Source organism: Microtus pennsylvanicus, chromosome 7, assembly GCF_037038515.1.
Source record: "Microtus pennsylvanicus isolate mMicPen1 chromosome 7, mMicPen1.hap1, whole genome shotgun sequence".
NCBI lineage: Eukaryota > Metazoa > Chordata > Mammalia > Rodentia > Cricetidae > Microtus > Microtus pennsylvanicus.
Genome location: NC_134585.1, coordinates 123,139,518 through 123,159,028, shown reverse-complemented (window position 1 = coordinate 123,159,028; position 19,511 = coordinate 123,139,518). Strand labels below are relative to the sequence as shown.

Sequence of the window (19,511 nt, the reverse complement as noted above, 5' to 3'; positions counted from 1 at the left end):
AAACCCATATAGAAAACAGCCTTCCACGGGCGGTGGTAGCCCACGCCTTTAATCCCAACACAGAGAAAGGCAGATCTCTGAGGCCAGCCTGGTATACAAGAGCTAGTTCCAGGACAGGCTCCAAAGCTACCGAGAAACCTTGTTTCGAAAAATAAAAAAAGAAAGCAGTCTCCAGCCACTGTCCAGTGCAAAAACTTCCCATCTGTGTTCCGTTCCTTTACGTGAGGTCACTTGGGATGAGTTCTTTCCTGCTAGCAGTCACGTGGAGGAAGTGCGGCGCTAGACTGCGGAGACTGGTCCAGGGTTATCACGTGAGGAGCGTCCCGCTTAAGTTTTTTACTGAGGCGCAAGCGCAGTTTGTTGCTGCTGCGGGAATCTTAGCGACTCTTCCGGTTGCCTTAACCAATTGGAACACAGAGAAGCGGGTAGACCGAGCGCACGGAGGGAGTTCTCAGGGCCGCCGGCGCGGTACTCCCGCGGCAGGGGCGTGGAGGGCAGGGGCGGCCGGCCTCACTCACAAACATGGCTCAGAACAGAGACGGCGGGAACCCGTTCCCCGACTCCGGCGAGCTTGACAATCCCTTTCAGGTGACTTGCGCCGGGCTCCTTTGGGCAGTCTTTCCCCCAATCTGTGGGTTCGGACGGCTATTCCCATTCGTGACATTTGACCCAGGGAAGGAGTGTCTCTACGTGGAGGTTACGGTAGCTCCAGGCCAGTGAGCACTGGGGGGCTAATGGGAAGCGGGCTCTGCCCTTGTAATGAGTGGGTTCTAGCAATATAGGGTGATGGAGTTGAAGGCAAATGTTGGGAACAACGGCGTGTCACCGAGTCTCAGTACTTAGAGCTACCAGCAGTTTGGGGAAGTTCCTAGGAATTCCCTTGGCATCGAATGCCCCCTGAACCCAAGTCTCTGCTCTCAGGACCCAGCTGTGATCCAGCACCGACCCAGCCAGCAGTATGCCACGCTTGATGTGTACAACCCTTTTGAGAACCGAGAGGTGAGCAATTAGAAGGAACACAGAAGAGCAGGGGAAGGGAAGTTTGTGAGAAGCTCCGTCTGTGCATACTGGGGCTTTAAGTGCTGTGTATTTTAGCTCTCTGAGAGACAACATACAATCAGGGCAAGCCTACCCAGGGCAACGGAGTCGTCTAGTTTGGAGTTAGGAAAGTCAGTCCAGGGAGGACCTTCGGTCTGTGGAAAGGCTTACTTGAAGAGAATCGAGGTTGGGGCTTGTCGGGGTTGAGAAACCTGCTTAGGTCTGCAATCAGAGTGCAAACGATGAGGAGGACTAGTAGACATTTGAGAGTAGAGGAGTTAAGGGGAGCACGGGGCTATAGCTCAGTTGGAGAGGGCTTAATCCCCAGCCCACACAGCACTACATAAACAGGATGGAGACACTTGAGAGGTACAGGCAGGAGTAGTCAAAGTCCAGGTCATCCTTGGCTAGTAGCAAGTTGGAGACCAGAGTGGGATGTATGAGACCCTGTCTCAGGGAGTGGGGAAAAGCCGGGTAGCTCAGGTGCTAAAGGCTCTCAGCCTGAGTTCAGTCCCAGGACCAGTATGATGGAGAACAGAGCAAGCTCCCACAAGTTCTCCTCTGACCTCCACAGCCACACCATGATTCGAGAGCGCACACACATGAGTAAATAAATGTAATTTTAAAAAGTTAAGGAGGGACTGGAGAGATGGCTCAGCAGATGAGAGCATTGGCTGCTCTTCCAGAGAATCCCAGGTTCACTTCCCAGCACCCTCATGGCAGCTCGCAACTGTCTGTAACTTCAGTTCCAGGGGATCCGACACCCTCACACATACATGCAGGCAAAACAGAAATACACATGAAATAAATAAATAAATCTTTAAAGAAAAAGTTAAGGAGACAATATGTGGATAAATGCTTCATGTATTACTGAAGCATTGGATAAGAGGCGCGGCCAGGACTGCTACAGGTCCTGAAAGAGGTGTCTAACTTAAACTCACACAAAGTAGCTTCCTATTGGGCACATGACACAGGACGACCCAGTGCTTAGACTAAGGCAGGAGGATTGCAAGTTCTAGACTAGCCCAAGTGCCTGTTGTCTCGAAAAAAAAGCAAACAGCAAGGAGGTTCCAGACTGTCGGAGAGGAGCTGCTGATGTGGCAGATGAGGCATGCAGACGAGATCTCGGTGTTACCAGCTGACCTCTGAGGCTTGTTTCCTACAGCCCCCGCCAGCCTATGAGCCTCCTGCCCCAGCCCCAGCCCCTTTGCCGCCACCCTCAGCTCCCACTGTACAGTCCTCAAGGAAGCTCAGCCCTACAGAGCCCAAGAACTATGGCTCCTACAGCACTCAGGTAAGCGGGGGGTGCAGCTGGTAAGGAAAGCAGCCAGCGCTGGTCTGCAGCTCACAACTGCCTCTGCTCCTGTTGTATAGGCTTCTGCTGCAGCTGCCACTGCGGAGCTGATCAAGAAGCAGGAGGAGCTCAACCGGAAGGCAGAGGAGTTGGACCGCCGGGAGCGAGAGCTGCAGCATGTTGGCCTGGGTGGCACAGGTAGTAAGTAGGTCTTGGTAGGTGAGAAAGAACGCTTGATAGTTTGGAAGGAGCTGCGAAAACATCTTAGATCATATGTTCGTCAGTCAGGTATTAAAACTGAGTTTAGTTAGAGTTGGCACAGTTCTTAACCATGGGATCTTATGCAGTTAAATAATGGGTTTGTTTTTTAAAGATTTATAATATTTTTATTTTGTGCATTTGATTGTTTTACCTGCATGTATGCAAATGCATCCATATCTGTGCTATGTCCATGGAGGCCAGAAGAGAACAGCAGACCCCCCTAGAGCTGGAGTTACAGGCTGTTGTAAACCCTCATGTGGGTGCTGGGAACCAAACACTGCACCTTTGCCAGAGTCATCACTCCAGCCCTGAGCTGGTGGTCTCAGAAATCCCACCACTGAGCCAGGCAGTGGTGGCGCACGCCTTTAATCCCAGCACTCAAAAAACCACCACCGGGGGCTGGAGAGATAGCTTAGAGGTTAAGAGCATTGCCTGCTCTTCCAAAGGTCCTGAGTTCAATTCCCAGCAACCACATGGTGGCTCACAACCATCTGTAATGGGGCCTGGTGCCCTCTTCTGGCCTGCAGACATACACACAGACAGAATATTGTATACATAATATATAAATAAAATATTTTATAAAAAAAAACCACCAACAACAGCAAAAAATCACACCACTGAAGTTTCTTGCTTTTTTTTTTTTTCAAGAAGGGTTTTTTTCTCTGTAGATTTGGAGCCTTCCCTGGAACTCATTATGTAGATCAGGCTGGCCTCGAACTCACAGAGATCCGCCTGCCTCTGCCTCCTGAGTGCTGGGACTAAAGGCGTGCACCGCCACCCCAGCCAGTTTCCTGTTTTCTAAAATGTTCTTATTTTACAAAGTAGGAAATCGTAAGGGTTGAATAAATTCACCTATGCAGAGTTTTTGACACTATCCGCAAATATTGCAGATAGTAACTTTGCTCTCTCCTCTTTTTCTGTTCTTTGTTTTGTCTTGGGAGGGTCTGTGTAGCCCGGGCTGAGCTGGAACCCAGCCTCCTCGGTGTGGGATAATAGGTGCACTCTGCCATGCCTCCTGCTTTCCACGTTTTGTTTCTTTGGATCCATAGCTGAGAAGACAGGAGTGGAGGGAAGAGGGGAGAGTGTCCCTTGCTGATTTACACTCGTTTGTGAGGCCTTCCTCCTGCTTTTTGCCTTACAGCTCGACAGAACAACTGGCCTCCCCTACCATCTGTTTGCCCAGTCCAGCCTTGCTTTTTCCAGGACATCTCCATGGAGATCCCACAAGAATTTCAGAAGACAGTGTCCACCATGTACTACCTCTGGTTGTGTGAGTGTGAGAAGTCTTTTTGGGAGACATTGCAGATACTGTGAATGCCCCAGAGTACACTCTGAAAGCGAGGCCCTTTAGGGTTACTCTCTCTCATGGTGTGTGTGTTCTTAGCCCACCCTTCCTCTGTCACCACAGATAAATTCATTCTGAATTACTGCAAATTTTTTTCAAGGAGATCATGCCTGATCTGTGGGGTTCATTCTCTAGGGCATGGGGTGCCACCGTTTCATGCTGTTGCCACACTGGGAAGGCATTTGTGGCGAGCTTCACTCATTCCAGACAGCCCCTCATCCTGTCCCTCTGCCCCTCAGGCAGCACTTTGGCTCTTGTCCTGAATTTCCTGGCCTGCCTGGCCAGGTTCTGTGTGGACACCAGCAGTGGGTCCGGCTTTGGGCTGTCCATGCTCTGGCTCCTCCTCTTCACCCCCTGCTCCTTCGTCTGCTGGTACCGCCCAATGTATAAGGCTTTCAGGTACGTGAGGGCCAGGCGGGGATCTGCAGGGGTCCCATAGCTGCTTCTCCACCCCCAGTCTTAATTCCCCCACACTTTTTTTCTCTTTGCAGGAGTGATAGTTCATTCAATTTCTTCGTTTTTTTCTTCATTTTCTTCGTCCAGGATGTGTTCTTTGTCCTCCAGGCCATTGGCATCCCAGGGTGGGGCTTCAGGTGTGTGAGTTGCCACCTCTCCTCCCACCCTAGGCAATTCAGTTATGAGGTAGAGTTGTCCAGTAGGGGACATGTGGGCTTTCCCCAAAGAGGCTGATTTAACAAGTCAAGATAGTTGGCTAGAGAGCCCAGGGAGCTCTAGACAGGAGCAGCTGAAGAAGTCTTCCTGGGGACGTCCATGTCACCACAGTTGAGAGAAGGGAGCACCCTGAAGGATGCCAGGAGAGCTAGGAGCTAACGCTTCAGAGATAAGTGTTACGCGAGAGTAGATGGAGTGGACTGGTTCGTGGAAGGCGGCCATATTGGTGACCACTGATGGGCGTGTTACGTATTCACAGCATACCCAGTGAAGACTGGGCAAACAGCCCTCCTCACCAACACCTCTTCCCCACAGTGGCTGGGTGTTCGCGATTGTGGCGGTGGGCACCAACCCAGCTGTGGCCGTGCTCATGCTGCTTGTGGCCCTGCTCTTCACAGGCATCGCAGTGCTGGGGATTGTGATGCTGAAGCGGGTGAGGGACACGGCGGGGGTGGGGGCGAGGGGGTGAGGGACACGGCGGGGGTGGGGGCGAGGGGGTGAGGGACACGGCGGGGGTGGGGGTGAGGGGGTGAGGGACACGGCGGGGGTGGGGGCTAGGGGGTGAGGGACACGGCGGGGGTGGGGGCGAGGGGGTGAGGGACACGGCGGGGGTGGGGGCGAGGGGGTGAGGGACACGGCGGGGGTGGGGGCGAGGGGGTGAGAGCATGAGTCCCTAGGGGGTGAGGGGGTGAGAGCACGGGTCCCCAGGGGTGCTGAGTGGAACATTAAGAAGGAACCAGGGCAGGGCAAGCGGAGGGGCGGGTTCTCAACTAATGGACTTTGGGGCGGGGAGGGAGGAATTTATGTGTTTTGAGGGAGTGTCATCCTGGAAGGAAAGGCGAGAGCAGTAGACCCGTGAGTGGTGGTGTCAGCTTGGGGTGGGGTGGGAGAGACTTGCCTATGTTGTGATGTGTCTGCCATCTTCTTGCAGATCCACTCCTTGTACCGCCGAACAGGTGCCAGCTTTCAGAAAGCCCAGCAGGAGTTTGCTGCTGGTGTCTTCTCCAACCCTGCGGTTCGGACTGCTGCTGCCAATGCAGCCGCCGGGGCTGCTGAAAATGCCTTCAGGGCCCCATGATGTCCCCTGGGATGCCCTGGGCCTCTCCCTGGAGTCTCAGGGGTTCGGGGAGGCATTGCTACTTAATAACTTCAATGGGGCTCTTAATTCCACAGCCACGAATCTAAACCTGACTTGGAGGTTTGGGGAGCCCACTGTGACTCAGTCATCACTTGCCTTTATCCCTCATCTGGCGACACTGCTGCCACCTCTCACATACCCCAAACCCAGATTCCCTCTGCTGCGCCAAGGATGTCTCTTCCGTTATTTAAATTAAAAAGAAAAAAAAAAAAGTATGACTAAAACTCACCATTTCCTGGATCTTTACTGGAGATCAGGCCATTTGACAGAGTGTTGTGGGGGGATGGGAGAGGGGGGTACTGGAGTGAAGCAGAGTGTCTGCAGGAGAGTGTCCTTGACAAACTGGGTGGGGTGGTAGAAGGCCCAAGATGTGGGGATCCCCAGCCCAGTCTATTTGCCACCACTTTCCTTAAATGATGGGCAGTCAGCCACCCCTGCTGAGAACTCTGCATCCCAGGAACCTGAAGTATTGGGTAGGGCGGAAAATGGGCACAGAAATGGTCCATAACGAGCTAGGCTTCAGGGCCTGGCTGAGGTTGGAGGAGGGCCTCTCCCTATCTCCTCCCCTCCCCGTGGTTGCTTTAGGACTACAGCTCCCGGAATGCATTGCACCAGCCACCACACCCCTCCGCACCACCATCACCCCCCTCCCCCGCCTCTTGAGCCTGCCCTGCTGCAGCTGGAGGAGCTAAGGGAGCAGAGCGTGGTGGGGAGGGGAGCGGGGCCTGCGACCCTGAAGCCAGTTTCCGCGGCCTCTCCCCACCAGGCGGCCCTGGATCACCAAAGGCACCTCTAGTCCCTGCATGCAGACCTTTCTCCTCATCTGTAGACTTCCTTGCATCCCTCTCGCCTTTGCCCTCCCCACCCTTCCCTGGGCTCCGGAACGCTACTCTTATCTTCAGTCTAGGATCAGCCCTTCTCGGCACCTCTCTTCATTAAGGAAATGCAATGAGCCGGTGCTCTGGCGTCCTCATCGCTGCCCCGGGCACGGTACCCGTCTGGTGGTGGGGTGGGAGCCCCTCACTGTCCCTTCGTGACGCCCCTCCTTTGGGCCTTCCTCCAGCTGGTGTCCCTGGGGGATGCCCCGGAGGACCTAGCCAGGAGGTGGGCTTTACAGCAAGGGCGCTGGAAAGGATAAAGAACGGGGCCTTGGGCGCCTCTGAGATGCTCCCAAGTATCAAGGGGAACCGAGCGAGGTATGGGCAACCGGGCGGCAGGCATGATGCCCTCGCCCAGTGACTCCAGCCGCTCGCTGACCAGCCGGCCCAGTACCCGGGGCCTTACTCACCTCCGCCTCCACCGACCCTGGCTGCAGGCCCTGCTCACGTTGGGGCTAGCCCAGGTGCTCCTGGGCATCCTGGTGGTAACCTTCAGCATGGTGGCCTCCTCTGTCACCACCACCGAGAGCATCAAAAGGTCCTGCCCATCTTGGGCTGGGTTCTCGGTGAGTTGGGTAAAGAGTGCACAGTAATGGGGTGGGAGAAGCTTCTCAGGCCCCACCCCTCCTCACCTTCAAGCCCACAAGCTTGTCTTTCCTTCCTCTCTGGTCCTTTCCCCTCCTTGTAGGGCTGGGCGCATCCTGTGGCCAGGGGCTCACTCAGGTGCTTCCCCTGCCAGGCTGAGCCTGTGCCCACTCTGTCCCTAGCTGGCGTTCTCCGGGTTGGTTGGCATTGTGTCCTGGAAGCGTCCATTCACTCTAGTGGTAGGTGCCAAGGCCCAATGCCCACTGGGAGGCAGGTGCCCAACACCAGAGGGGATACCCTTTATGTCCCCTTTATGCCCTCAGGAAGGGGAACTGGCTTTCCAGTTGATGCCAGGCAGTCAGAAAGTGCGTTAGGAAAAGAGGGTGGCTTATTCTGTAGAGGAGAAGTTCTGGGGAAGGTCCCAGCCCTGAGGTGACATCCTCTCTCCCCAGATCTCTTTCTTCTCCTTGCTTTCGGTGCTCTGTGTCATGCTTAGCATGGCTGGCTCCGTTCTCTCCTGTAAGAATGCCCAGCTGGCTCAGGACTTCCGAGAATGCTCCACGGTGAGATTTGAGGTGGGAGAGCTTGAACCAACTGGTTAGGGGAAGCAAGAGGGACCCTTGAGTTTGCTCTGATCCGAGCTGCCTTGCCCTTCCCACTCCCATACAGGAAGGGAAGGTCTGTGTGTGCTGTCCCCCTATTCCTCTACACAGACCCTGTCCAGAGTGGGGACAGGAGCTGAAAGTTGCCCTTAACTCCACCTGCGATGAAGCCCGCGGGGCCCTCAAGGTGAACATGCCGTTCCTAATCCCTTCCTCCTTGCATACGAGGGGTTTACTCCTCCCAAGCCCCGTACTTCTCTCCTCTCCTTGTCTTTCCTTCTCCAGAACCTCCTCTTCAGTGTCTGTGGGCTCACCATTTGTGCCGCAATAATCTGTACCCTCTCTGCTATTGTCTGCTGCGTCCAGATCTTCTCCCTGGACCTGGTGCACATGGTGAGAAGGGAGCGATGCCCAAGCAGACGGGTCCGGTGGGAGCATGGAGTGCGTGCGTGGTGCAACTGGACTTGCAAAGTGGTAGCTACAGGTCTGGGTTCTGAGCCTTGGGCTCTGGGTCACCTGAGGAGTTTTATTACAGACATGTTTAGGACCAAAGGGAATGAAGAAGACTGGTTGGGTGGGTTGAAGTCAAGACAGCCCTAGGTGGGAGCTGGGATAGAGGATGGACAATGGGGGCAGGGAAAAGGTGGTGTGGACAGATGTGAAACTGGAAGAGATTTGTGGGTAGGCAAGGCCAGAGCTGGAGGGACTGAGTAGGCACAGATTGAAGAAGGAACTGGGTGTGGTTCAGAAGGATTGGAACTGCATCTTGGAGAAGGTAGGGCCATAAAAATAGCAGAAAGGGAAGAAATTTGAAACCAGACTTGCTCCCCAGCAGCTGGCCCCTGAACGCTCAGTCTCAGGCCCCCTAGGGCCCCTGGCTTGTACATCTTCGCCTCCAGCTCCTCTCCTCCACACCATGCTGGACTTGGAGGAGTTTGTCCCTCCCGTGCCCCCACCACCCTACTATCCTCCAGAGTATACCTGCAGCTCAGAAACGGATGCACAAAGGTGAGGCCGGGTGAGGTCCTGCTGGGGAACCTGAGGAAGAGGATTGGGGCTGGGCCCGGAGTGGTGGGGAGGCATAGTTGTGGAGCAGGAGCTGTTTCCCAGGCCCTGATCCTCTCCTCATCCTGCCAGCATCACCTACAATGGCTCCATGGATAGCCCAGTGCCCTTGTACCCTACTGATTGCCCTCCTTCTTACGAGGCCGTTATGGGGCTACGAAGAGACAGCCAGGTGAGGAGGACTCGGTGCAGCCGGGAGCTGTGGATAGCTGTCTGATAAGGATATCAATAGTCCTCGTGATCTCAGTAGCAACCCCCCTGTCGGCTGCCATCTGCCCTAGAGCTGCTGAGGTGGGTGGGAGATGAACTAGTATTTCTCTAGTATAAAGATGTGCCGCTACGTGTGATGGTTCACTCCTGTCATCCCAGCGCTGGGGAGCCAGAGGCAGGCAGATCTCTTGAGTTCGAGACCAGCCTGGTCTACAAGAGCTAGTTCCAGGACAGGCTCCAAAGCTACAGAGGGTTTCTGGGTCGAAAAATCAAAAAACAAACAAAAAAAAACAAAAAAAAAAAAAACAGCAATGCCCAACCATGGCTTCAGTGACTTTGTCTCAAAAGATAAAGATATGGAAACTAATGCCCTCATAAGTGACTTCTACAAAGCCAACTGTAGTGGCATATGCCTATAAACACAGCACTTGGGAAGTGGAGGCAGCAGGATTAGGAGTTTAAAGGCTAGCCTAGGTTCCTCAGTAAACCCTGTCTCAAACCCAGCTAACTTTAGAGAGTGACAAAGCTGGTCAAGAACCTCTGGTCTTCAGTCTTTTCAGTGCGTGGGAGTGGTCATGCCAGTGCGAAGGGATGGACTTTTGACCCTGTGTCTTCTGCAGGCCACTCTGTTTGATCCTCAGCTTCATGATGGCTCCTGTGTCTGTGAGCGGGTGGCCTCCATTGTAGATGGTGAGCAGAGTCGGGTCGGAACGGACAGGGCAGGGTGGGGCCATAGGGAGGGAAAAACAAGGCTGAGCTCAGCTAGTGTTTGGAGGTGAGGACTGTGACTTCGTAGAACCCTGGGATTATCTGTCTGCTTGAAGATAAAGCTGGAGTCAGAGTGGCAGCTACCCTGCTATCCTACCTAGTGCTCCCTTGCCACTCACAGTGTCCATGGACAGCGGGTCCCTGGTGTTGTCAGCCATTGGCGACCTCCCTGGGGGCTCTAGCCCATCAGAAGACTCATGCCTGCTGGAACTCCAGGGCTCTGTGCGCTCCGTCGATTATGTGCTCTTCCGCTCCATCCAGCGCAGCAGAGCAGGCTACTGCCTTAGCCTGGACTGCGGCCTGCGGGGCCCCTTTGAAGACAGCCCCTTGCCACGGCGGCCCCCACGGGCTGCCCGCTCCTATTCCTGCTCTGCCCCTGAAGCCCCACCCCCACTGGGTGCCCCCACAGCTGCTCGCAGTTGCCACCGATTGGAGGGCTGGCCGCCCTGGGTGGGACCTTGCTTCCCCGAGCTGAGACGGCGGGTTCCCAGAGGAGGCAGCCGCTCAGCTGCACCCCCTCCTGCCCGAGCTCCAGCTCGACGCTTTAGCGATAGCTCAGGTTCCCTCACCCCGCCCGGGCACCGGCCTCCTCACCGGACACCTCCTCCACCACTGCTGCTGCCAAGGTCTCACAGCGACCCAGGCATCACCACCTCCAGCGACACTGGTGAGCCATACCGTCACCTGGTTCAGGGAAGGGTAAACATTAGAACTGGGACCCTGTGAGGTTCCTGAGTACTCACCCCTGAGGGACAGAGGCTTCAGCAGTACTTGGTTCTTGAAACCATTTCCACAGCGCCTAAGGCTGGGCTACACAACCGGTTACTTGGTTATAGAGACAGATCAACCAGAAGTCTCTGCTTCTTACTGAGAAAAGATATAAAGCGAAATAGTTCCCAGCCACACAGGAGGTGTCCGAAATCCCATCTGGGGGTCCTAAACAGAGCTAGGAAGGCTACAGCGGTGAAGGATAGCACTGGAGATCCCATCTTCCTACATTAGACCATCCAGCTGTGGGCAGAGGTGATGGAGTGTGAGAACCATTGAGCCTGGGCCCTCGGGACGGCGGGAGAGGTGTGGTCATAGAGCTCTTACACTATCCTTTTTCTCTGCCCAGCTGACTTCAGGGACCTCTATACCAAAGTGCTTGACGAAGAAGCCGCCTCTCTCTCCTCTGCAGACACAGGTCCGCACACGGGTGGTGGGCTGCTGGAGGGTCTAGGGTCATTGTGTGGCCTACACACATTGGCTGCACGCTCTTTCTCTGCAGGGCTCTGTTCTGAAGCCTGCCTTTTCCGCCTAGCCCGCTGCCCTTCCCCCAAGCTGCTACGTGCCCGCTCAGCTGAGAAACGCCGCCCAGTGCCCACTTTCCAGAAGGTGCCTCTGCCTTCAGGTCCTGCACCTGCCCACTCTCTAGGGGACCTGAAAGGAAGCTGGCCAGGCCGAGGCCTAGTCACTCGTTTCCTCCAGCTGTCCAGGAAGTCCCCAGATCCCGCAGGAACTGCAGCCCATGGGCATAAACAGGTAAGCGTTAGGGGCGCTGGGAAAACATCACTGGGAAAGCTTGGCGCTTTAAGTTGGCCCATACCAATACCCTCTCCTGTGTCCCCTTCCAGGTGCGCAGGAGCCCATGGGGACGATCAGGTCGGGAGAGCCTTCATCTTCGTAGCTGTGGTGATTTGAGTTCTGGCTCCTCCCTAAGGCGACTCCTGTCCGGCCGCCGGCTGGAACATGGTGTGCGCCCACACAGCCTCAGCCTCAATGGAGGCAGCCGAGAGACGGGGCTCTGATTTGGGCTTATACCGATGACCAGATCCAGACAAATGCTGGAGCCACAGGCATTGGCTGGTTGGGACCAGCAGCCCTGTGTACCCGCTGACTCAAAAAGAAACCTGCTGTATCCCCTCCAAGGCCTGCCTTTCCTGCCTGCCTTTGGGGGCTCCTGCTGCTTGCCTCTGTCCCTATGGGCAGCAGAGCTTCTGTCCCGTGCTGCATGGGTGTTCAAGCTGCGGGAGGAGATGCCGCTGCTTACAGCATTGATGGAGGAAACTTAGTGACGGTCCCCAGCATGAGAATGCCTCTTCCTGATAGTCAGTGGCTGAGTGTTGGCGATCAGGTAGATTTGTGCCTTGCTATGTGGTGGCGAGGACGGCTAGACGAGACACGAATCTAGGTGGCTTTTCAACTCTGCCACCTCTAGCTGCATGACCTCGGGCAAGTTATTTAATCTTAATTGCCTGACCTGTGAAACATTGTGAACATGAATGTTTGTAACACTGAGTAAGCCTTCAATAAATTTCAATTTCTCCCTTCTCGTTTGGACTGTTCTGTTGTTGTTTAAGCACAGTTGGAGTGTGTTAAAGACATTTTTAACGTAGGTTTAGTTTGTTTTTTTTAAGGCAGGGTTTTCTCTGTGTAGCCCTGGCTATCCTGTAACTCCATCTGTAGATCAGGCTGGCCTCAAACTCAGAGATCTGCCTGCTTCTGCCTCCCAAGTGCTGGGACTAAAGATATGCGCCACCACTGCCTGTCTCTTTAAAGGCTACCTTTATGAGTATTTTGTTTGCCTTATGTAAGTATGTGTACCACTCCTGGTACCCAAGGAAACTAGAAAGGGCATGAAGTCCCCTAGGAATGGATGGTCAGTAGCTGGCCTGTGGGTGCTCAGAACTGAATCCTGGTCTGCTACAAAAACAGCCAGTGCTCATAACCACTAAGCTATCTCTCCAGTCCCTATTTTCTGTGTTAAAAAGCCAGGCACAATCCTAGCACTCAGGAAGCAGAGGCAGGCGGATCTCTGTGAGTTCAAGGTCAGCTGGGTCTACAGAGTGAGTTTCAGGACAGTCAGGGCTACATAGAGAAACCCTGTCTTGAAAAACTAAAAGAAAGTCAGGCAGTAGTGACACATGCCTTTAATCCCAGCACTCAGGAGGCAGAGGCAGAAAGATCTCTGTGAGTTCGAGGCCAGCCTGGTCTTCAGGGCAAGCTCCAAGACAGGCTCCAAAGATACACAGAGAAAACCTGTCTCAAAAAACCAAAAAAGAAAAAGAAAAAACAAAAATAAAAAATGCAGTAAGATATTCCTATGTGTGGTATGGGTTTGTGGGTTTATCAGGGGAGCTATTCTTGGACTCTTGCTTTTCATCAATAGTATCTATTTAAGGACATATTTGCAGAAACTATATTGTATCTCTGTTCCTTTGTGAGGTTTTGTTTTATTTTGTTTTGTTTTTGGAGGGAATGATGGCTATTTTGAGAGACAGGGTCTCATGTTGCCCAGAGGATCTCAAAGTTACTATGTGGCTAAGGATGACTTTAAATTTTTTTTTCGTAAAATCACTTTTGTGTGTATGTGCGTGCGTTCACACGCACACACGCTCATGGTATATGGACATGTGCACCACAGCATGTATGTGGAAGTGAGGACAGCTCTGTGAAGGCAGTTCTTCCACTTTTATGCGGGTGGTCCTGGGAACTCTAACTCGGGTCACTAGGTAAGCACAGCAACTTGGCTCACTCAGCCACCATACTAACACCTTGACTTTGCATATGTGTGTTCTAGTAAGTATGAAACTGCACACGACATGGTGCATGTGCCATTGCACGTGTGTGAACGTCAGAGGATAATGTCAGAACTTGCATTTGAAACAGGGTCTCTTGTTTCTCCACTGCATCTGCCAGGGTAGCTGGTCCTTGGCTTCTGGGGTTCTCCCGTCTCCATCTAGGACCCCGACACTCATTCTACCATAGAAGTAAATGGGATTATAGCCCTGGGTTTATGTGAGTTGGAAGCAAGTGAACTTGGGTCCTCATGTTGAAAGCAAGCAGTTTACATACTGAGCTATTTCCTTAATCCCAACCTTAAACCATATAAAACTATTTATTTATATAGTGTGTATTGTAAATGGAGTCTGTGTGTTGATTTCCTGGACACCCAGACCTGAATAATTATACAAAAACTATATTATTTACAACAGTTTGGCCAGTGGCTTCGGAATATTCCTAGCTAGCTCTTATATCTTAAATTAACCATTTCTATAAGTCTATGTATCACCACGAGGTTCTGGCATTTTCTCCTTCCGTAACTACATGGTTTCTCTGACTCTGCCTTCTTTCCTCCTCTGTCCCTGCTTGGATTTCCCACTTTGCTATCTTCTGCCCTGCCATTGGCCCAAACAGCTTCTTTATTAACTAATGGTAATAAAACATATTCACAGAGAATCAGCATATGAGTATTTTCCCTGCATATTTGCCTGCATACCAAGTGCATGCCTGGTGCTTGCAGAGATCAGAAGAACATTTCAGATCGCCTAGGACTGGAGTTACAGATGGTTGTGAGCTGCCAATGTGGGGGCTGAGAATTGAACCCTGATCCTCTGGAAGAGCAGCCAGTGCTCCCTGAGCTTGAACACTTGGTTTTCCTACCTCCACTTCCCAAATGCCTGGATAAAACTCATCTTTAAAGACATCACTGTCTACTACTTTTCTTCTTACTCTCTGGGTATCCTTGACCAACTTTTACATTTTTTTATAATTATTTTATTTTGTTTTGTTCTTACATTTATTTATTATGTATACAGTGTTCTGCCCGTATGTATCCCTGCAGGCCAGAAGAGGGCACCAGATCTCATTACAGATGGTTGTGAGCCACCATGTGGTTGCTGGGAATTGAACTCAGGACCTTTGGAAGAGCAGGCGATGCTCTTAACCACTGAGCCATCTCTCCAACCCCAACTTTTATATCTTTATACACTACTCAACACTGGAGAGTCTAGGGCATTATCCACAACTTTTTTAAATTATGTATATATATACATATATGCATGCATTTGTTTTTTTCTTTGTTTTTGTTTTGTTTTGTCTTGTTTTTCAAGACAGGGTTTCTCTGTGTAGTCCTGGCTGTCCTAGAACTCACTTTGCAGACCAGGCTGGCCTTGAACTCATAGAAATCCACCTGTCTCTGCCTCCCAAGTGCTGGGATTAAAAGTGTGAGCCACCACTGCCCAACTGAGTAATAGCATCTTACTTTTTTTAAAAAAAGATTTTTATTTATGGTCTGGAGAGATGGCTCAGTGGTTAAGAGCATTGCCTGCTCTTCCAAAGGTCCTGAGTTCAATTCCCAGCAACCACATGGTGGCTCACAACCATTTGTAATGAGGTCTGGTGCCCTCTTCTGGCCTGCAGATATATACACAGACAGAATATTGTATGCATAATAAACAAACAAATAAATAAATCAGTTTCTAGAATATTCCGCAGGAGGGAAAAAGTAAAATGACACTGGCCAGAATAGTGTTTGGGTATTTAGGAGGGGTCAGGGAGAAAAATCAGTTTTCAGAACAAATTAGTCAGTGGGTCTTGGGCTCATCCACCGGGTCTTTGGATTCTTTGTTCCTCCGCACCTCTTGGAGGTGCTTGTCCAGTTTGGCAGCCTCTTTGTTAGCTTCCATTTTGTGGGTTGATTCTCCACCACTTTGCTGAGGCTGCTCCCTCAGTGGCTTTCTGAAGTACTTCTCTCTCATGCTCCTGCTTCTCAACAAGCTGCTTTAGGACTTGCAAGTATGAGGCTCGTGCCATTCTTCGGCAGCTTCTAATTTCTTCTGGATTTCCTCCAGGGAAAGATCCTTCTTTGGGAGGGAAAGGGGGAAATCAGGGATGGATTCTTTTGACTGCGGGTTGAGAATCAGCTCAGAAGTCTGGCCTGAAGCACGCTTCTCCAATTCTTTCACCTGAATATCAATCAGAAGCTGCCAACTCGAACAGAAGACCAGAGACTACAGTCTGCTGGCAGGAGAGCCCTGTTGACTCCACTCTGAGCACCAGCAGACCTGGGCCGTTTGAGACAAGGTCTTTGTAGCTCTAGTTGGCCTGTGTTTCTGCCTCTGAATGCTGGGATTAAAGGAGTGTGCCACCATACCTGGCCCAGCAGAACCAGATTTTAATTTTTTTTAATGTGTGTGTATGGTTTCTTTGCATGCGTGTATATTTGTGCACTATGTATATTCAGTGGCTCAGAAGCCAGGGAAGGGCGTCAGATTCTCTCTCTCTCTCTTTTTTAATACAGTTTCATACCATAGAATATAAACTCCAGACCAGGGATTTGCTCTTTGAACCTAACAGTGTATCTATCTTCAACTGATGATGGTGGCTCACACCTGTAATCTCACAGCATTTGAAAGGCTGGAGAATTACCGCGGGTTCAAGGCCAGGATAGGGTACAGACACTCTGTCTTAAACTTAAAATACCTCACCCTCAAAACCCGTTAATTACCAAAGTGGCAGAGAAAGGACAATGTAAAGTTTTAGACTCCTATTACGTGGGAGCAGCAGATACCCTCCAGGAATGGGAAAAGGAAGAGGCACGGCCCAGAGATGGCGTCAGACTGCAAGGGCTCTTGAATAATTCACAATCATAACTGTAGCCTCAGGAAGGGCTGGGACACAGCCAGGACAACAGAAAGAAGTAGGAGGGAAATATTGCCCCAAAGGGGTAGTTTTTGGAGACTGGATATTTCCTATGCCAAAGCTCTTTAAGGAGTAAACTCAGGAATCTTGATCTGCTTCCGTGGGATGCGCTCAATGTGGGAAGCTTCCGTGTGGATGCTTCCGTGGGATGCACCCTCCCCTCGGCCCCCACATCACATTAGCAGTGCGTGGCCATTCAGACACAGCGGCGCATGCGCCACCCTCGCTTCCCCGTGCAATCCTTGCTGCAGTGTAAAGTCTACACGGTAGATCAAGAACAAATTTAGGCTTCACGTGAGCTACGCCGGTCAGACAGACAACGCTGTCCCAGGAGAACCAATGAGAAGTAAGAGATCCCACCTCCTGACAAAAACCTCAACTCCTTTTCTAAGCCGAAGTCATCGCCTGCGTACTCCGGTACCGCAGCTCTTCCCGCGCAGGCTCCGAGGGGCGCTCCCCTCTCGCCCCGCCCACCTCATGCCTACCGCCTCCTCGATACTCTGGCCTCTCCGCATCTCCCCACCCCACCCATCCACTCCCCCGCCCTCTCGACTCACGGCCTCCCATCCCACCCCGCCCCGCCCCCGCCTCTATCACGGCCCGCCCACTCGCCTTTTGGCTGCTGGGATTACCTTTAGCCTCCGGTTGGTGCTGCTGTTTCTCCAGTTAGACCTCAGGCCGAATTAATTCTGGGTTTGGTGTCTTTACTTTTCCCTTCCCAGCATTTGCACTGAGCCATTTCATTATCGTTCTTAGTTGCTGTGGTGGTTAGTGTTTGTCACCTAGGACACTTGACACTCATCTGATTAGCCCGTAGAGCATATTTTTAATTGCTGATTGATGTGAGAGGGCCCAGCCCACTGGGTGGTGCTGCCCCTGGACAGTGGTCGTAGGTGTAAGAAAGCAGCTGGGGCAAAGCCTTCATTTTTCCCATGGCCTCTGATTAAGTTTCTGCCCTAAGCTCCTGTCCTGATGATGACGGGTGGTGTCTGGAAGTTATAAAAGGAAAAGAACCCTTTCCTCCCCAGGTTGTTTTAGTTATGGTGTGTATCACAGAAGCAAACCAGAAGAGTTGCAAAGATACTTGTGTTTTACTAACAGAGAAAAGGTAAAATCTCAGTGCATCCATTATTGTAGCGTAGCTAGACAGCTTAAGTCTGGTCTGTGGAGTTCATGTGACGGAAAGGAGAGAGCCTACTTCATCCACACAGTGCACCCTGGCAAGTGCACACACACACAAACAATAAAGGAGTAATACAGCAAAGTAAGTTTACTTTTTAAAAAGGGGGTAACAGATGGGCCAGATGGCTCAACTATTGCTGGAAGCCACATAAACATGGAAAGAAAACTAACTCTAGAGAGTTGTCTTCCGCTCTCCACACACATGCCATCAGCCCTCCCCACCACCGTACACACTGAACCATTTTAAAAAAGAGGTGAGCTAAGTGTGCTTGTGCAAGTTTCATCCCAGCACTCAGGAGGCAGAGGCAGGCAGAACTCTGTGAGTTCCAGGCCAGCCTGGTATACATAGTTTGTTCTAGTCAAGGTTACATAGTGAAACTTTGTCTCAAAGAAGAAAAAAAGGGAGCTGAAGAGAGCTGGTTCAGCAGTTAAGAGCTCGGACTGCTCTTCAAGAGGTTCAGTTCCCAGCACCCATGTGGCAACTCACGATCATCTGTAACTCCAGTTCCAGGGATCTGACACCCTCACACAGACATACATAAAGCAAAACACCAATATGTGTAATTAAAAATAAATCAGGGGCTGGAGAGATGGCTCAGAGGTTAAGAGCATTGCCTGTTTTTCCAACGGTCCTGAGTTCAATTCCCAGCAACCACATGGTGGCTCACAACCATCTGTAATGAGGTCTGGTGCCCTCTTCTGGCCTGCTGTAATGAGGTCTGGTGCCCTCTTCTGGCCTGCAGGCATACACACAGACAGAATATTGTATACATAATAAATAAATAAATATTAAAAAAAATAAATCAGTCTTTAAAAAGAAAAAAATCAAGTTTTTATTTATGTTGTTTTTTGAGACACAGTTTCTCTGTGTTGCCCTGGCTGTCCTGGATCTTGCTCTGTAGTTCACACAGGCCTTGAGTTTATAGAGATCCACCTGCCTTTGCCTCCTGAGTGCTGGGATTAAAGGCCTGCATCACCACTGCCTGGCAACAATCAAGTTCTTATTCAAACAAAATTAAAACAGCTTTAATCCCAGCATTTGGGACACAGAGCCAGACGGAGTTCTAAGAATTCAAGGTGTGAGCCAGGCGGAGGTGGCGCACGCCTTTAATCCCAGCACTCAGGAGGCAGAGGCAGGCGGATCTCTGTGAGTTCGAGGCCAGCCTGGTCTAGAAGAGCTAGTTCCAGGACAGGAACCAAAAAGCTACAGCGAGGGGCTGGAGAGATGGCTCAGAGGTTAAGAGCATTGCCTGCTCTTCCAACGGTCCTGAGTTCAATTCCCAGCAACCACATGGTGGCTCACAACCATCTGTAATGAGGTTTGGTGCCCTCTTCTGGCCTGCAGGCAACACACAGACAGAACATAGTATACATAATAAATAAATATTTAAAATAAATAAATAAATATTTTTTAAAAAGCTACAGGAAAAACCCTGTCTCAAAAAAATAAAAAAAAAAAGAATTTAAGGTGTGCCTGGTCTACAGATTAAATTCCAGGACAAAAAAAAAAAAAGAAAAAGAGGGGCTGGAGAGATGGCTCAGTGGTTAACAGCAACCATATGGTGGCTCACAACCATCTGTAATGAGATCTGGCACGTGGGCATACATGGAGGCAGAGAAAGAAAGAAAGAAAGAAAGAAAGAAAGAAAGAAAGAAAGAAAGAAAGAAGCTCTGGTTGGAGATGCTAGTGTGTTTGATTGCTGAGGCCATCAGCACACAGCTGTGGAATTGTGGCTGCATAAACTAGATGGGTCAGGCCCTGAGGAGAACAGGTCCTAGGCAACACTTCCTGGAATTCAGGGAGTCTATAAAAAGCTGCTAAAAAGCCTGCTTAGCTGCGACATTGAGTGTGCAGCCCTGTTTATTCTAAGCGTACTCCTCTCGAAACAGACCTGTGACCACTCCTCTTTTACGGATAAGAAGCAGCCATAGAGGAATTCAGTTACTGACCTCAACATGATAATCGAACAGTAGGTGATTGTGAGTGGCCAGGACTCAAACACTACGT

At 51.3% G+C, this 19,511-nt stretch overlaps 2 protein-coding genes and 1 pseudogene across 16 annotated transcripts; 2 read left to right on the top strand and 1 right to left on the bottom strand.

The window, feature by feature from the left end:
* Positions 1-390: 390 nt before the first annotated feature.
* On the top strand, positions 391-5,976 carry Scamp3 (secretory carrier membrane protein 3). Of its 3 annotated transcripts, none has more exons than XM_075978495.1 (9): positions 391-588; positions 922-999; positions 2,204-2,332; positions 2,413-2,533; positions 3,735-3,863; positions 4,178-4,337; positions 4,482-4,531; positions 4,926-5,043; positions 5,542-5,665. In XM_075978495.1, exons 1-8 carry the CDS (start codon positions 523-525, stop codon positions 5,030-5,032), a joined length of 840 nt encoding a protein of 279 aa, XP_075834610.1. In that variant the 5' UTR covers positions 391-522; the 3' UTR covers positions 5,033-5,043; positions 5,542-5,665. The 3 variants fall into 3 exon arrangements, with proteins under 3 accessions (XP_075834610.1, XP_075834608.1, XP_075834609.1); XM_075978493.1 differs by having other exon boundaries at positions 393-588; positions 4,430-4,531; positions 5,542-5,976; XM_075978494.1 differs by having other exon boundaries at positions 395-588; positions 2,413-2,530; positions 4,430-4,531; positions 5,542-5,976.
* A 136-nt stretch (positions 5,977-6,112) lies between these two features.
* On the top strand, positions 6,113-12,168 carry Entrep3 (endosomal transmembrane epsin interactor 3). 13 transcript variants are annotated; one of them, XM_075978480.1, is made up of 12 exons: positions 6,113-7,192; positions 7,394-7,450; positions 7,664-7,774; positions 7,881-8,000; positions 8,099-8,206; positions 8,649-8,821; positions 8,951-9,050; positions 9,709-9,778; positions 9,978-10,523; positions 10,974-11,042; positions 11,160-11,380; positions 11,473-12,168. In XM_075978480.1, the coding sequence occupies exons 1-12, from the start codon at positions 6,947-6,949 to the stop codon at positions 11,644-11,646; spliced, it is 1,995 nt and encodes a 664-aa protein (XP_075834595.1). In that variant the 5' UTR covers positions 6,113-6,946; the 3' UTR covers positions 11,647-12,168. The 13 variants fall into 13 exon arrangements, with proteins under 13 accessions (XP_075834595.1, XP_075834592.1, XP_075834594.1 ...); XM_075978477.1 differs by having other exon boundaries at positions 11,127-11,380; XM_075978479.1 differs by having other exon boundaries at positions 8,646-8,821.
* A 2,936-nt stretch (positions 12,169-15,104) lies between these two features.
* On the bottom strand, positions 15,105-16,836 carry LOC142854105 (stathmin pseudogene; annotated as a pseudogene).
* Between the last annotated feature and the right edge of the window lie 2,675 nt (positions 16,837-19,511).

Excerpts from the sequence above, each read along its gene's own strand:
- Scamp3 (XM_075978493.1), top strand. The coding sequence starts at position 523 with ATGGCTCAGAACAGAGACGGCGGGAACCCGTTCCCCGACTCCGGCGAG. Across the intron at positions 1,000-2,203 it reads ACCCTTTTGAGAACCGAGAG|CCCCCGCCAGCCTATGAGCC; the intron begins GTGAGCAATTAG and ends TGTTTCCTACAG. Across the intron at positions 2,534-3,734 it reads TGGCCTGGGTGGCACAGGTA|CTCGACAGAACAACTGGCCT; the intron begins GTAAGTAGGTCT and ends TTTGCCTTACAG.
- Entrep3 (XM_075978473.1), top strand. The coding sequence starts at position 6,947 with ATGGGCAACCGGGCGGCAGGCATGATGCCCTCGCCCAGTGACTCCAGC. Across the intron at positions 7,451-7,663 it reads AGCGTCCATTCACTCTAGTG|ATCTCTTTCTTCTCCTTGCT; the intron begins GTAGGTGCCAAG and ends CTCTCTCCCCAG. Across the intron at positions 8,001-8,098 it reads AAGCCCGCGGGGCCCTCAAG|AACCTCCTCTTCAGTGTCTG; the intron begins GTGAACATGCCG and ends TTCCTTCTCCAG.